This window comes from Momordica charantia, assembly GCF_013281855.1.
Source record: "Momordica charantia cultivar OHB3-1 chromosome 5 unlocalized genomic scaffold, Mcharantia_2.0 BLBB01000005.1, whole genome shotgun sequence".
NCBI lineage: Eukaryota > Viridiplantae > Streptophyta > Magnoliopsida > Cucurbitales > Cucurbitaceae > Momordica > Momordica charantia.
Window position 1 is genome coordinate 24,034,097 of NW_028275163.1, and position 16,090 is coordinate 24,050,186.

Sequence of the window (16,090 nt, forward strand, 5' to 3'; positions counted from 1 at the left end):
CGGAATTCTAAATTTGCAGCCGAAATAATTAGATTTGGTGTAAAAATTAGTTTTGGATAAACTCAACCAAGGGTGGAATTAATTAATTAATTATTAATTAATTAATTAAAATCTAAATCTTATCCAAAACGTATGCACGTGTCCGTTGCGTTCATTAAATTGCAATGTAAAATTGGGTGCATGAATCGGAGGGAGGGGCAGTTAGGAGATTTCCTCCGCCTATGAATTTTCTACGGTAATAACATTAATAACATAAATATAATAATGTCCATGAATCTCGGAACTCCAATATTGCTCTCATAAACTCCTTACCATTTTATATAAAATCCAGTCAACCCTCCACGGTTACGCCGGTGACTCTCCCACTATTTCTTTTCTATCTCTGCTTTTAATTTTAATTTTCAATCCATTTCAAAATTTCTGTTCCGAGATGTCGCAGCGCTCCGGCAGCGGCAGGCACCACAGGCGGCCTTCGCAGGGCGTTTTCGTGGCGGCGGATTACCTGTCCGACCCGCCCGCCGCCGCTGAAGCTGCCCCGCAGCAGAGCCCGGTGGCTCGCCCGCCGTCGCAGCCGCAGATCCGAGCGGTGGCCAGGCCTCCTGCTCCGGCGGCCTCCAATGAAGCTCAGAAACCGCCGAGCTAGCGGGGATTCGGGATGCGACGTCGTTTTGTGGGATCCTGCATTGTGGAAGATGGAGTAGTAGGGTTTGTTTTCGATCTGTCGTTTCGTTTTCTTTTTTGTTTTAGTTGAGCATGGATTATGGAATTGGAATCTCAATGAAATTGTGGGGAAAAATTTGCAGTTAGATCTCAGCATTTTCATTTTTAATTTTTCTTTTCCCATAATCTGTTCCCCAGTGTTTTTATTTTCTGGCATTTTTCTATGTTGACCCGAAGAAAGCTGGTCTCTGCGTCTGGCGTTTTGCGGGCGGGAATCGGTGCTGGAACCCGACCCGCGCATCGAATTCGGCTTTCTTTTCTTTTTCTTTCCCCGTTTTTTGGTGGTTTTTGTAAAATAATAATAAATAAAAGCATGTTAAAATAAGGGCAATAAATTCCATTCTAAAAAAAATGTAAAAATATTTATTTTAGTCCTATGCTTTTAACCATTTAATTCCTTACTTTCAAGAGGTTTATTTTGGTTCCTCTGTGTTTTAAAAGTGACCATTTCGATCTTTAGTTTTAGAATTTTAATACAAATTCTGCAGGTAAGATAGACCTTTTAATATAAAGTTATTGTTGCATTTCAAAAAATATATTGAGTGTAATGGTGTGTTGAAATTGTAGTAGCAAAATGAGATTAACAAATAAAATTAAGGACAGAAAAATCATTTTTCAAAAAACATATACCAAAACTAATAAACCAAAGTTGAAAGTCCATGGATCAAAATGAAAAATATATACACCCAAACAAATCAATGGACAAAACTAGTATTTTGACCTAAAAGTATCTAACCGTTTATAAATTTTCAAATTTTATTAGATACAAAATTAAAAGTGTATATACAAGTTAAATTATAACTTTTATCTCTAGAGAAAAGTTATAATTCTAAATCTAGAGATTTAGCATATATATATATATATATATATATATATGCAATTGTACTCATCTTGACTTATTAAACACGCTTCTATGGTATCTTGGGATGTTGGCGCAGTGACAAGAAGCTTGGGTGTTGAATTAAATTGACCTATTGTTCTATTGTATTAAATTGTATTGACATCCAAGATTTAGGTTCGAACCCTGTTATGTCAACAAGTAAAAAAAAAAAAAAAAAACATGCCTGACTTTATTGACTAAGAATGGTAAATGTACTTTATAAAAAATATGATTTCTTATATTTATTCTCCACATTTAAACAACTAAAATACATATTGATTTTATGAAAAAATTGTCACCACCATTATTAATTTAAATTTAATGCAACATTGGACCATGATTGATGGTTTAACACAATTTAGTATAATAGAACAATATGTCAATTGGATTAAATCAAAGTCGAGAAAAAAAAAATGATGGAACACAAAGTGTAATACGTTTAAGAGAGACAAAAATAAAAAATAAAAAATTTCATGGAAATCAATCAAACTATAAAATTCAACAAAATGTATAAATCAAATCGATCGGGTACACATAACTAAAGTTATACTCAATCAATCTAATTAATTTTAAGACTATCAATAAGTAATATTTAAATCCTTACTGATGAGTAGTTCACAATTAAAAGAGACGAAGTCGAATACATTACATATATACTTATTCAACTTTTTAACGGATATTATTCTGTCAATTTGACAACTTTTTTTTCATATAGGCAATTTTTAATAAAGAGAAATGCATTTACATGTGATTGAATTATGATAAAATGGAAGGATGCAAGGGTCTCCCATGGCTTAGAATGTGGAAAAAGGGAAAAGGAAACCAAAATGGTTGGCAACAAAACAAGCAAAGGCAATGTGGAAAAACGGAAGGCGTGGGAAGGATGTGCCTTTTTCTTTCATTTTTTAGAAATAAAGAGAGAGACAAAATAGCGTTAGATGGACGCAGTGGAAGGAATCTCGAGAAAGAGAGGTGGCAAATTATTTAATGCCAATTTCAAATTTTTAAAAAACTTTTGAGAAAATATGTCAACGAAAAAAAAGAAAAAGAAAAAGAAACGAACTCAACTAGTCGCTTCGTTATATTTAATGTGGTCCAAATCCGCCGAGCCGCTCGCCGTGTCTACGAGCCGTACACCCTCCCCACTACTTTTTATTATTGTTTTTAAAATATTTAGTTAGATTTATATTAAATTATAAATTTGATCTGAGTGGTCCTTATGGTTAAAAGAAAAAAACTAATTATTTAAAAAAAAAGAAAAAGAAAAAAACTAATTTGAATATTGATTTTAGTTCGTATACTTTCAATCCTGGTTATCTATTTTTAAAAGGTTTGTTTAAAAATTTAAATAATAAGCATGTAATTTAGCTTAATAATTTTTACACCAACCAACAAAATAATTAAAAGATGGACGTTTTTAGAGTGGGTCCTCTCACACGTCAAAAAATCAAAGTAATATTTGAGACTGTATGGGATAGCCTAAAGTTAGCATCCTTATGATTTTCGACTTGATAATGTTCTTTAGCCTCTCTCTCTTTGAATTCAACAAATGCGAAAGTAAGAAAATCAAATCTTCAACTTTAATGAAAATAATAGACACCAAAAACATTTTTAAGTATGCTCAATTTGAAAATACAGACAAAAAATGAATTGACGAGTGTCCACGCAACCCTCTACAAACCCACTTTCGTATTTTCATAATATTTTTTAGTTCAACGGATGAGACGATAATAACTCCTCATCTACTTAGAGTTATGTTTTAACGAGATTGGAGAGTTGAATTTGATACAAGTCAAAATTTAAAAAAAATAAAAATTTGAAATATAAGATAAGGTTGACAGAAAGCCGGATGAGCCGGCTCGAACGAAGCCGTTTTGCAGCCAGAGGTACCGGCCCCGCTCCAATTACACGTGGCGCATGTTGGTTGGGCCATCAGCATCTCACCGCCAACTCGCAGATATAAATCACCGGCACGATAGCGTTACTCCGGAGCACGACCGAACCAAACCCACCACTATAAAATCCTCTCTACATTTTTTTCCATTCCCGAACCACGGTTTCTTCTTCTTCTTCTTCTTCGTCGGAGCATCTTCCTTCTCGATTCCGATCGCCGGATTGTATCGGAAAAAAGCGGCACTCAAAATGGTGATTCTTCTGAACTTTTGTTACTCTTCTCTTTAATTCGTGGTCTGATGATCTGTTTGGTTCTCGAGAAAGTAGTAGGGTTCTATTCTAGTTCGCCTCTTTGAAAATGAATGTAGTCTCGAGATCGGGAGCTTCTTGCAACTTTTTTTTTTTTTTTTGTCGTAGCTTTCTTGAAATTAAACGCATGTGGAATCTCTGATTCTCTGTTTTTTGAGGACTCGTAATCCGCATGTAGTTTTCGGGACTGGAAAGTGAATGCGTAGTGTTCGCTTGGAGATCCGACTTGATTTTGTATAGTTGTTATATCTTCTTCTTTAAGCTACTGTGATTTTTTGAAATAAAACGAACGGTCCTTTTTCTTTCTCTGTGAGAAATTCATTGGCGACTTCAAGTGATCGAGTAGCCGTGGATCTATATGATCACCGATTTTGTTTGTGGATGTTAGTAGTGTTTTTGCTAACCTCACATTGTGCTTTTTATTTTGTTATTTTTATTTATTTATTTGCGTGTGTCAAGGACTTCAACTAGAAATTACATTAGTGTATTCCCATTTTTTGAGATAGTACTTAATCTCCTTATGCATGTTGTAAACGAAGTCTAAAAAACTCTGTGAAGTGGTGATGCTTGAATCGGATCCATACTTTGTTTAAGATTTTGGAGGAAATCAACATCAAGATAGAAGTAAAAACTTATGGGGAAAAAGTCCCGGCCGACTCATATCCCTATCTTGCGTGGCTGAACAAGAAAATCCACACTATTTACTTATTACGCTATTATCTTATTTTGACTAAATATGACCATAAAATAACAGCGCACATGAAGTTCTATGATGAAAAAAAAGAACAATTCTGTCAACTTTTGCAAATTTTGATCAGATCAGAAAAATTCTCTTCCTTCCCAGTGGTGGAATAAGCAATATTCACCATGTTATGGCTGTGTTATCCAGAACATTAATCCCAAGTTTGTACTGCCTTTTCAACTCGTCGAGCATTACATCTCTTTTGGACTTCAAAATTATAATAAGCTATTTCATTCTGCAATACATAGGCCAATGCAGCATCGGGAATGGATGTGCATGATGATTGCAAGCTGAAGTTCTTGGAGCTCAAGGCCAAAAGAACGTATCGCTTTATCGTGTTTAAGATTGAGGAGAAGCAAAAGCAAGTTGTAGTAGAGAAAGTCGGCGAGCCAACACAAAGTTATGAGGACTTTGCTGCAAGCCTTCCTCTGGATGAATGTCGTTACGCTATCTACGATTTTGACTTTGTTACCGAAGAGAACTGTCAAAAGAGCAGAATCTTCTTCATTGCCTGGTATAGCTGACATCTCCATTGTTACATTCTTTTCCTGTTTATATTTTCAACTGTCACGTGCTTACAAAAACAAAAACGCCATTGTATGAAGGTCCCCTGATGGTTCAAGAGTCAGAAGCAAGATGATATATGCAAGCTCCAAAGACAGATTCAAGAGAGAGCTGGATGGCTTTCAGGTTGAGCTGCAAGCAACCGATCCGACCGAGATGGGTCTCGATGTCATTCGAAGTCGAGTTGGCTGAACACTATGTTCTGGCATTAACGCCCAAATTCGGCTAAAATGGTATCAATTTCCCTGCACATCTTCCTGGTTTTGTGTTATATAGTGTGTTTCGGCCCTATGTTCTAAAAATGGCCTTCTGTATGTGTTCAAGCTAATAATACGTTTCTTAGTTGTTTGACAACATATATATGTATAATTTTACCCTTTAGTGGGATACTGCGGCAGGATGTTATCAGAATCCAGCTGCTCTTCTGCTCGTACTCCATAGATCAGTATACAAGAGGAGTGAATATTTTTGTATCTGTGAGCAATGTGGCTGTAATTTTTCTGTTATTATTGTTCCTGTTCTTCTTTAGTAGCAAAAAGGTTTCTATTTTCTTGGACTGGAATCGCCCTGCTTTTTAGATTCAACGATTTTATCGTTTTCTTTATAAATTCATGATTTGTTTTTCAGTTTTTGAGAATGGTTTTTTTAGTACAATAATTATCAATTTGGAATATAGGAGATTGAATCCGACCTCGAAGGAATAATTATATGTCAATTACCGTTGATTTATATTTATCCGGCTGGTTTTTGAGAATGTTGGTGTTATATTTATCTTTTTATCTTCTCCTTTTTTTTAATGCCATATATTGCTATATTTACCATTAATTGGACTTCTCCCTAGTAATTAACTTTCTTTTTAGTACTACGGCATTAATTTTAACATAATCAATAGTAATTAGCAACTAACTTAAATATCAATGAACTATAATCTTGGTATATCATTTATTAGTCTATATATATCATCTAAAGGTTTGTTCGATAATGCCTGTTTTTATACCGTCAGGCGTCAATCATTCGTATGATCGTATATATATTTTTTTACAGATTTCATTTGATGTACTTTTAAATACAACTTTTCTTTGGTACAAACAGAAAACCATAATAAAAGGAATTAAAAAATCGGAGCATTTTGATAACGGCACCGATAATCTATGGTGAGTGGAATGTCGAGCCAAACTCGTGAACTTCTGTTTCTTTGATAAATGTTCAAATACATTTTGGTTTTATGCTTTTCATGTCGGTTAATTTTGATCTTCATGCACTTTCAAAACGTCTATTTTGTCTCATATATTATAAACTTTAGTTAATTTTAACCAATGTACTATGTACTTCTTTAAAGTGATCATATTCGAACGTTAGTTTTGTTCAATTTTTCACTATTTTTCTTAAAATGTAGCCATAAATTTATATTAAAAGATTTCTATTGGGTATAAAATTTATATTAATAGTTCGTAAATAGAAATTAAAATAGTCATTTTTTAAAATGACATCTTTCAAAATATAAACAGAAAGTATAGAAATTAAAATATGAATCGAAATGAATTATAGAACTACGATAGTATTTTTAAACTCTCTCTCTCTATATATTTATAGGGGAATGTGAAATCGTAAATTACGCTTGAATTGAATTTTATTTATGGGATTTAGATTTAGAAATCAGTAGTTAGAAGAAGTTAAGAATTAGAACAGCATCGCCCCTCCTCCGGGCGGCGCGAAAAGAACGGGGAAATTTTTTTACAGAGAAATAAGAATGGCGGTCGGCCAGTTTCTCTTCTCATCTCATTCTCACGTTCTATTTTCGCAGCAAACAAACAGAACATTTCGAGCTCGATCCTGTATAATTTAATCGAACAACTACTCTTTTGTCTGTGTTCACTTCCAGCCGGCGATTCTCCTGCTTTGACCTCACTCCATTTGGGGCCTTTTATAGGCGTTTCTGCCAACAATTGGATTGACACGCCGAGACCATGGATTACGCGGATCCCGGAGTCGAAGAGGCCCGATTTCTAGTCGATAACGCGCCAATTCGAGGCGCGGTGAATCGTTCGAGAGACGTTCATGTTCTGAGTTTTGCTTTCCTGTTGATCTTCCTTGCTTATGGAGCTGCGCAGAACTTGGAGAGCACTGTCAATACTGTAAGTTTGTCTTCACTCTGTCGGTGCTGTGCCGTGCTGCGTTTTTTAGGTATTTCGTTTTTGGGTCTTATTGATTTGAGCTGAGTGCTGAGTGTATTTGTTCGGCCGTTAAATTTTTCATCAGGAGGAGGATTTAGGGACTACCTCGCTCGGAATATTGTATTTATCTTTCACGTTTTTCTCCCTGGTGGCTTCTTTGGTGGTTCGAGCACTGGGGGCTAAGAATGCTTTGATTGTTGGGACTACTGGTTATTGGGTGTTCATAGCAGCAAACTTGAAGCCAAATTGGTAAGATTATTTATACTCTCAATCAACTCTAAATCACTTAGATGCCCATACGTAAGAGTCTAAAGATCGAGTTACTTCATAGTTCATAGAGAGTGACTAAATTACAGTCCATTATTTTGAATTAGAGAAAACCCCCACTCATATTGTGATTTAGTAACGCTCTGCTTTGATAATACACTTACCCACGTAGGAAAAAAGTTTAACATAATGAAGAGAATAAGTTACGTCGTTCATTCTGGCATACTGAATTACTGTTAGTGTTCTCTAAACATGATTAAACAATGAAGTTGAACACATCAGTTCTTCACTGAATTTCGGGCACCACTGACTCCAGCTGTGTTTGACGTGCATTCAACTATTGAAGTCATGCATTAATAAATTATTTGAAAAGCTACCTTATGGTAGTCAGATTGAAGAGGCTGTTTATAATAAAACTGATGGAGAATAACACTATATTCAATGGAAAACGTAAGAAAAATAAAGTACCTTGCATAACTTTCCTCGTGAGTCGTGATTTGTGAAGGCTAGCATGGTGTAAGAATGCTTTCTCAAAGATTCTTCGGACTCAATGTTTATGTTACTGTCAGATAAGTCATCAGTGTCATATTGTTGGAACTTGCTTGGAAATGCTCATATGGATATGAATAACTAAAATCAGTCATAAAGATGGTGATTTACTTGGACTTTAAGTCAAATTTCAATTCTGTAACTCAATGTTTAGGCAGTTGTGAAAGTTGACATGATTATCTGAACAAATATTTTCAGGTTTACAATGGTTCCAGCTTCTCTTTACCTTGGTTTTGCTGCTTCAATAATATGGGTTGGGCAGGTACAATGCAGTAAATTTTCTGAACTTTATAGCATATCATGGAAAATCACATTTCTGAATTTTATAGCATATCATGGAAAATCACAATGATTCTATGAGTTAAAAAAATATCTCTTGCCTTTTATATAATTAAATTCTCAGGGTACATATCTCACTTCAACTGCACGTAATCATGCAAGAGATAATGGCTTACATGAAGGAACTATCATTGGTAACTTCAATGGAGAATTTTGGGGAGTATTTGCAAGTCACCAGGTGAATCCATTGCTCTCTAAAGTCAATAAACTTTGATTCATCAATACAATCCCATCCCAAAAAAAAAAAAAAAAAACTTAGACTTAATAATAAGGTCCATACCTTTCTAACTTGGTAAATTGACATGTTATGTTTCTGCTCTCTTGTGTGATCTAAATATTTCAGGTCATTGGAAATATTATCTCTCTTGTTGTGCTGAAAAATGAAACAGTATGCATTCTCCTCTCCTTTGAATTACCTTTTTGGGTTCTTTTCCCCCGTTGTGTGTGTGTGTGTGTGTGGGGGGGGGGGGGGGGGGGGGGGGGGGGGGGGGGGGGGGTGGCACGTCAAACCATATTAGAAACAACTACAATGATGCTGAAGCAAGCTATTGCAGAGTCATGCAATGCTGTTTGCCCTTTGGTCATAATTATTCTTTTAATAGTGCACACTCGAACCTTTTTAGTACAGTAATGACATCTCCAGATTAAATAAGTTTTTTTTTGCCCCCATAAATCCTGCAGGGTGGAAGAACTAGTGGCACAACTGTTTTGTTCATTATCTTCCTTTGCACTGTGACGTTAGGTATAGCACTTATGTGGTTCTTACGGAAGGAAGACAGTAAAGAAGACGAACCATCATTGTCCTCGTCCAGCCTACATGCTTCTATACTGTCTCTGTCAAAGTTAGTAGTTGCTCCATTGACTGACGTAAGAATGGTCTTGGCCATTCCTCTGATCGCATATTCAGGACTACAACAGGCATTTGTATGGTAATTACTGGAACAAAGTATTATATGCTCTTTGTTGCTGTAGCCTCTTTTTTCCCTCACTAAGCATTGAAGAGTTCCAAACATAGGGCTGCATTCACAAAATATATCGTCACTCCGTCACTTGGTGTGTCAGGGGTTGGTGGTGTAATGGCAGTTTATGGGGCCGCTGATGCAATTGTAAGTACACACACTTGTTCGTTTTCCTTTTGTTTTGTGTTCAACTAGTAACAATCATCAGTTGTTGGGTGGAACGGGTATTAAGGTTGCAAATGGTTGATTTGAATGGTATTTGTCGAGAAGGCACAAGAGTACTTTGACCACTTCTCTCTCTCTTCTGGCCATGACCCATGTCCTGAAACATTCATATATTTGCTTTCAACTATTTATCTTTCATCTAAGCTATTGCTTACAGAAAAAGTGAGCTTCGATTGTTAAACCGTTTTCTTTTATATGTTCATGGATAAATGATGTTCTGGTGTAGTTTCCTTGCCTTGTCTTCTTAACATAGTATAACTCTTTTCTTCATAATATTTTAAGTTACAGCCTCACCTATTTTGTTGTCATTTTAGTGTTCTTTGGTGGCTGGTCGTCTTACATCTGGTCTCTCATCAATCACTTTGTTTGTATCTGGTGGAGCTGTCATTCAAGCTATTGTTTTCGTTTGGCTGCTACTGGGACAGAGGTTAGCAACAAATTATTTTCAGAATTTTTTGTAATCGATGCTGCTAGTGTACTGTGTAATTATCAAACCTTGTAATGCCGTGTCATCATAACCAGTGGAGCACTTGGCGTTGTTCACCTGCTTCTTTTATCAGCCTTACTGGGAATTGGAGATGGAATTTTTAACACACAGCTGAACGCTCTTCTCGGAATACTTTTCAAACATGACACCGTAAGTGCTCATCTATCCTTCATTGCTTTCTCTAGTTAACAATCTAGGCTATAAATCTCTCAATGCGGCAACCTCGATATTTGGCAATTTCATATCATCTAACTACATCTGTTGCCATTGCTATCCTCATATAATACCATAGATACTGGATGTTGCTTGTTTCTTAACATCACTGATTCTGTAAAAGTTGGTCAGGAATGGATTTGGATTTGATATTGGTTTTGGTTAACAGGAAGGAGCGTTTGCGCAGCTGAAGGTCTGGCAGAGCGTGAGTACTTCAGCTGTCTTCTTTCTCAGTCCATATGTTTCGGTGCAGGCGATGCTGGTGATTATACTCTCTGTTCTCTGCATCTCGTATATTGGGTTTCTTACATTAACCGTTTGGGTAGAGAAATTATTCTCATCAAGATTGTAATGTCTAGACACAGATATGTGTGCCTAGATTCATGTCATTTCTGCGTGAGAAATCTGTTCTTTGGCCAACCAATCTTGTGTAAAATGCACCTATTTAATACAAACTTGAAACTGAATGTTCTTTTCTCAAGATCAGAAAGCTTCTTTATCTAAACGACCTTTGGTGTTTGGAGTAGTTTTTTTTAGGTTAAATTACTATTTTTGTCCGACTTTGTTAGATTCTTTTTTCTTCTTTGAGTTCAAACGAGGGTAGGAATGAGATTCAATTTTTGACCAAATTATTATGTCTTAACCAAAATGATCTATACTTAGGTTTGCGTCGTTATTAGACGTCAGAGTACAAAACTTTTTAACCAAAATTTATTCAGCCTCTAGGCTAGTGGATGAATGTCAAGATACCTTCCAGTCAAATCTGCAAATTTACTCTTTTCTCTATTTTCACTTGCTAACGGAATATAATTCAATTTGTTAAGACACATATCCTCGATCAAAAGATCGAACATTCGAATAATCACTCCCACCCATAAAAAAGGATAAAGAACATAAGTTAATGGCTCGAATTTCATAATTACCAAACAATGTGAATTGAATAACCACACCAATAATAATAGTAGGAGCTTCCAATCCCCATGGCATAAAAAACTATAGACTAAGATATAACAAAGTTCTTAATAAAACAACAATGTATTTATTTGCCTTAATTCCTTTTATAGAGTTGAGTTGAGATGTGACTTTGAGGGCCCTAAACCACGTCGTTTCATACTTTAGAGATGGAATTTATCAAATTGTTGCTGAAGTCCCAAAGTTTCTTAGCGAGTGTCTCGTCTCTAGCAGAGGAGCTTGGGCGCTTCTCGTTGCAGTCCAAATAATATCTCCCACTCACCCCCTTCAAGCTCGGGTGAAGTGCCACGTAGCAACTCGTCGCGGCCCCCTAAATTTCATTTTATTATTAATAAAATTTCACGCCCTCACATTTATTGTACTAAAAACAAAATAACACAGGGTGGGAAGGGTCGGATATTTATGGTTTAAAATATAATTGAAAATGAGTTAGTCTCGAATTTAGGGTAAGAGACAATTTTGAAGTTTAGGTTCTGATAATTGCTCCGCACCTATTTTATGATGAATATTTTGTTTTTGATTTTCTATTTTTGAAAATTAAACTTGCAAATCCACTTTCCCACCATATATATATTTCCTTGTTCTGTAGTTACTCTTTTGAAACTGTTTTCAAAATCGAAGTCAAAATGTTGAAAACTTAAAAAAAAAAAAAATAGTTTTTAGAAACTTGTTTATTTTTTAATTTGCTTGAAAAATCGTGACCAAACACATAGTTTTTACAAAAGGAACTAAAAACTCATGGCAGAATCACTTTTAATTTTCTATATACTTGTTTTTACAATTTCATAAGTTAGTCTTTCACCTCTCTTAAAAACTTCAAATTTTGATTCTTCAAATGTTTCTTAACTTGATTTAAAAAAAAAAAAAGAAGATAAAAAATGAGACCTCTTATCTTTTTATGTACCCCAATCCATCATTAAAGTAGCCTTAATTCATTGAATTTCAGTTCATCAAAAAAAAAAAAAAAGGAAAAATGAAAAGGGGATTGGTTTGAATTACCTGAGGGACATTCTTCCAGATAAAGAAGGTGAAAGCTTGCAAAAGCCCTAAAGAGAGAGAGCAATGAAACGAAGGTGAGTAAATGACGACATGTCGTCGTAAAATAAAGATAAAGAAAAATAATTAAAGAAAGAATGTGTGGTGTCGTACGCATGAGAAGCATAGAATGCCTCATAAGAGGCGTCATTATTAGCCCCGGATGCACCGCGTTTGCCGTTATGTTCACACCCTCTTCCTATAAATATCAACCAACCAACATATTTAATATATAAATTATTCAATCACCATTTCAATTATTATTTCAACCTTATTTTTTTTCCCTTTTTTTTTGGGAGTTTGAGATCAAACCACGAAACTTTAAAATAGTAATATGTTTTTTATTCACTAAACTATGTTCAGATTGACTTTTCCACGTCATTTAAATTCGAAGATAATTGTGAGTTTATTTATATATAAAGAAGATAATTAATTAAAATTGTGATTGCTGCTATTTTCTTGTTACATTTCAAGAAATTTAGTGAATGAAGTGTTATGCTTAAATTATAATCGAAATAAATGAGATAAAAATAAAAATAAAAAAACTAAAATGATCACTCATTAAAACGATAGGGAATTGAGGTTTGAAAGTACAAAAACGACATTTTAAAAGTATATATACTGAAATAAACTAAAGTCAACCAAACTGAACTATGCAATCAACTATAATTCCTTGTCAAAATCTCGAACAAGGAAGAATCTATCGTAAAAGTTTTTTTAGTTTTTTTTTTTAATTCGACAACACATGAGAGTTAAACAGTGTAGTTTAATAGTTAAAACATTGAAAATTTAAAAGTTTAGGGAATCACTTGGAATCGACGAGTGAGCTCCTTGACGTGTAAGATGTTTGCTAATTTTGATTGCCCATATGCTCTTTTATCAGAATACCTACAAATTAACAGATCAAACTTTATAATTATAAATTACCAACTTTTTTTTTTCTTTTCAACAATATTTAATCATTAATGTAGTATATGAAACTTACCCATTCTTCTCACTGATTTTATTGAAGCGAATTCCATCTCCATAAGTGTGGACGTGAGCTATAGATGACAAATTCACAATTCTACCCTCAATTCCTGTGGTTTTTGCAGTGTTTTTCATTTTCTCAAGAAGCAAATTTGTTAGCAGAAAATGACCTGCCAACCAAAAAACGAAAAAAAAATCAAATTATTCCAAAGAATAATTGCACACAAACTTTTAATTTTGTCCTTCTACTTTCGTTGATTAGTCGATGTTAAGTCGTTAGTCATATAATTTTGATTAGCGTTATTTCAATCAACATCAGGACCACATCATTAATTTATTGCTCTTATATATCTAATACCATCCACGATGACAAAATTATAATTTCTAAAAAATAAAAAGATAGACGAAATTGTTATGAAACATGAAAGTATAAGAACAAAATATATAATTAATTTGAATTTTTTTTTTTTTACCAAGGTGGTTGGTGGCAAACTGCATCTCAATCCCATCTTGAGAAAGCTGAAATGGGCAGAACATTACACCAGCATTGTTTCTGAAATTTCAACCCAAAATTGGATATTTTAATGAAAAATTAGAGATAATATATATAAAAAAAAGGAGAAATAGAGAGAAAATTTTACATTAAAATGTTGAGAGGGAGATTGAGAGCAATAAAATTCTCAGCAAATTCTCTTGTGGATTTGATGGAGGAAAGATCAAGCTTGAGAATATCCAATTTAGCAGATGGATTTTCTTCAAGCAATTGTTGTTTTGCTTTATTTGCCGCATCTAAATTCCTCGCACCTATAATCACGTGTGCCTTTCGCATCGCTAAAACTCTCACTGTTTCCAATCCGATCCCACTTGCTCCACCTGCACTTTCCCACCGCAAGAAAATGATAAGATCTCAATTATCGAAGACGATTTCATCGAAAGTTCGTTATACACTATCTTGAAATTTCCGAATTAGCATGTCTTATCTTTAAGTTTGACTTTCTTCCGTATGTCTATTTGTTATCGTCTAATGTTTATTTTTGTGAAATTAGCCTTAAAACTCTTTTCCATGAATATTAATAGGAACAGAAAAATATCTAAGAGAACATTTACCTGATTTATCAAATTAATCTTTTCAATTTAATGTGTTGATGTAACATTAGAGATCATTAATTCAGACACTATAATTAATGTAATTTCTCTCTTTATTTTTTAGTGATACTTTACGTGGTAGTTCTTGTGAATAAAAATTAAAATCTAAACTAAAAGTATTGGGACTATATTTTAAATAAAAAAAAAAAGAGAGAGAAGAAAAATTTACCTCAAATACCAACACAAACTATTAAATTTAATGTCTGAAGTCAAAACTTTCCTTTTAGATTTGAAATTTGATCTGGTGGGTTTAAAAAAAATTGACCTTTCTAGAAGATTTTGTGGATCCAACAAACCCGGAAGTTTAATTAGATTCTTTTAAAAAAATTAATGAATAAAATAAAATAAAACAACATAATACTATATAATAAAGAAATATAAACCTTAAATAAAAGCTTCGATCTTTTTTAATTTAAAAAACAACATTGTCTCATCATAATTCCAAACACATGAGCTAAAAGAGAGAAAAAAAACCTGAAAATTTTTCTAAGAGAAAAAAAAAAAGCTCTCAACCTTTGAATTCCCAACTGTGCATCTATAACTTTGCCTATATTTAAAAAAAAATGAATGTGAATAGCAATCTGAATATAGTTGAGCTAGTAAGGGTATCTATTTCTGACCAAAAAATCATGAGTTCGAATAGAAAGTAAAGAGAGAGAAAGTAACCGGTGACAATGGCGGTAAGGTTGGTGGCGTCGATCCCAAGAGTCACTTGCTCCGCCGTGGAGGCCGATCCAAACCCGCTCGGCCCCGGCCATCCAGTTATCAGTGAGATGATCGCCATTGATCTGTTCTCTATAGATAAAAGCCACACACAATAGAGACTACTAAATTTTCCCTCTATAAAGAATATGATAGACGAACAACTCTTGTTAGAGATCGAAAGGGCTTCTTCGGGCAGACGGTGAGGTGGTGGTGTCGAAGGCGGAGACGGTGGCGGAGGTGGGAGGAGGGTAGAGAAGAATGGTGAGGAAGAGAGAAATTTATAGAGCATTTTGGAGTGTGGGAGGGAAGTAAAAAGTGTGGAAGGAATAAATGTGGTAGAGATTTGGCAGGTTTCGGATAGTAAATAGGTTGCTTGCCGTTGGTTAGAGTTTTTCTTTCCCCTTTATTTATATTTATTATATATATTAACTCTCTTTTTTCGTACTCTGCAAACACTGATTTTATATTATTTACTTTCCTACTTATATTATATATATTTTTTTGGTAGGATGAATGATACAAATCATGTTTAAAGTGTTTTACCAACTCGAATTGTACAATAACTAGTTGAGTTATACAGTCGACCAGGTTGGAAGTTCAAGTCTTTGATATTTATATGTTGTTGAACTAAAAAAAATCCACACGTTTTGAGTATTTTGGTTGTTATAATTGTACTAGACTTTTGAACTATAAAGACTGTACTCTTGAAGACTCACAAGATTGTGCCAACCAAGTATAGTTTAACGATTAAGATATTATCATCGACTTAAAAGTCACAATCTTATGTTGCCAGGATTGTAAAAATTAGACCTTTAAATTTTACAAGATTGTAATAGTTGGCTTTTGTTGTACAAGTCAGCCTTGAAGTTTCTTGTTACAGTTTTACCCACAAAAAATTTTTAATGGTAGAAATGAGATCCTACCTTCAAACTTTGAAATTAA

At 34.3% G+C, this 16,090-nt stretch overlaps 3 protein-coding genes across 4 annotated transcripts; 2 read left to right on the plus strand and 1 right to left on the minus strand.

Annotated features, from left to right (window-relative positions):
- Window positions 1–3,579: 3,579 nt before the first annotated feature.
- Window positions 3,580–5,670, plus strand: LOC111015101 (actin-depolymerizing factor 2). The gene is made up of 3 exons (XM_022290021.2): window positions 3,580–3,745; window positions 4,793–5,058; window positions 5,150–5,670. The coding sequence occupies exons 1-3, from the start codon at window positions 3,743–3,745 to the stop codon at window positions 5,298–5,300; spliced, it is 420 nt and encodes a 139-aa protein (XP_022145713.1). The 5' UTR covers window positions 3,580–3,742; the 3' UTR covers window positions 5,301–5,670.
- A 1,081-nt stretch (window positions 5,671–6,751) lies between these two features.
- LOC111015156 (Major facilitator superfamily protein) lies at window positions 6,752–10,802 on the plus strand. 2 transcript variants are annotated; one of them, XM_088124048.1, is made up of 10 exons: window positions 6,754–7,243; window positions 7,368–7,531; window positions 8,297–8,360; window positions 8,502–8,615; window positions 8,781–8,825; window positions 9,119–9,366; window positions 9,453–9,543; window positions 9,936–10,048; window positions 10,144–10,258; window positions 10,491–10,802. In XM_088124048.1, exons 1-10 carry the CDS (start codon window positions 7,076–7,078, stop codon window positions 10,671–10,673), a joined length of 1,305 nt encoding a protein of 434 aa, XP_087980174.1. In that variant the 5' UTR covers window positions 6,754–7,075; the 3' UTR covers window positions 10,674–10,802. The 2 variants fall into 2 exon arrangements, with proteins under 2 accessions (XP_022145784.2, XP_087980174.1); XM_022290092.2 differs by lacking the exon at window positions 8,781–8,825 and having other exon boundaries at window positions 6,752–7,243.
- Window positions 10,803–11,215: 413 nt separating this feature from the next.
- Window positions 11,216–15,454, minus strand: LOC111014975 (short-chain dehydrogenase TIC 32 B, chloroplastic). Its single transcript, XM_022289857.2, has 8 exons — window positions 15,110–15,454; window positions 13,939–14,170; window positions 13,771–13,850; window positions 13,314–13,467; window positions 13,138–13,216; window positions 12,443–12,527; window positions 12,293–12,339; window positions 11,216–11,603 (listed from the first exon to the last, which is right to left on the minus strand). The coding sequence occupies exons 1-8, from the start codon at window positions 15,435–15,437 to the stop codon at window positions 11,430–11,432; spliced, it is 1,179 nt and encodes a 392-aa protein (XP_022145549.1). The 5' UTR covers window positions 15,438–15,454; the 3' UTR covers window positions 11,216–11,429.
- Window positions 15,455–16,090: the final 636 nt, after the last annotated feature.

What these genes read in the sequence shown, in the direction of transcription:
- LOC111015156 (XM_088124048.1), top strand. Translation starts at nt 7,076, where the DNA reads ATGGATTACGCGGATCCCGGAGTCGAAGAGGCCCGATTTCTAGTCGAT. An exon ending in GAGTATTTGCAAGTCACCAG is followed by an intron (nt 8,616 to 8,780) that starts GTGAATCCATTG and finishes TAAATATTTCAG; the next exon opens with GTCATTGGAAATATTATCTC. An exon ending in ATGGGGCCGCTGATGCAATT is followed by an intron (nt 9,544 to 9,935) that starts GTAAGTACACAC and finishes TTGTCATTTTAG; the next exon opens with TGTTCTTTGGTGGCTGGTCG.
- LOC111014975 (XM_022289857.2), bottom strand. Translation starts at nt 15,437, where the DNA reads ATGCTCTATAAATTTCTCTCTTCCTCACCATTCTTCTCTACCCTCCTC. An exon ending in GTTTGCCACCAACCACCTTG is followed by an intron (nt 13,468 to 13,770) that starts GTAAAAAAAAAA and finishes TTTGGTTGGCAG; the next exon opens with GTCATTTTCTGCTAACAAAT. An exon ending in AAAATCAGTGAGAAGAATGG is followed by an intron (nt 13,217 to 13,313) that starts GTAAGTTTCATA and finishes GTTAATTTGTAG; the next exon opens with GTATTCTGATAAAAGAGCAT.
- LOC111015101 (XM_022290021.2), top strand. An exon ending in AGAATCTTCTTCATTGCCTG is followed by an intron (nt 5,059 to 5,149) that starts GTATAGCTGACA and finishes CATTGTATGAAG; the next exon opens with GTCCCCTGATGGTTCAAGAG.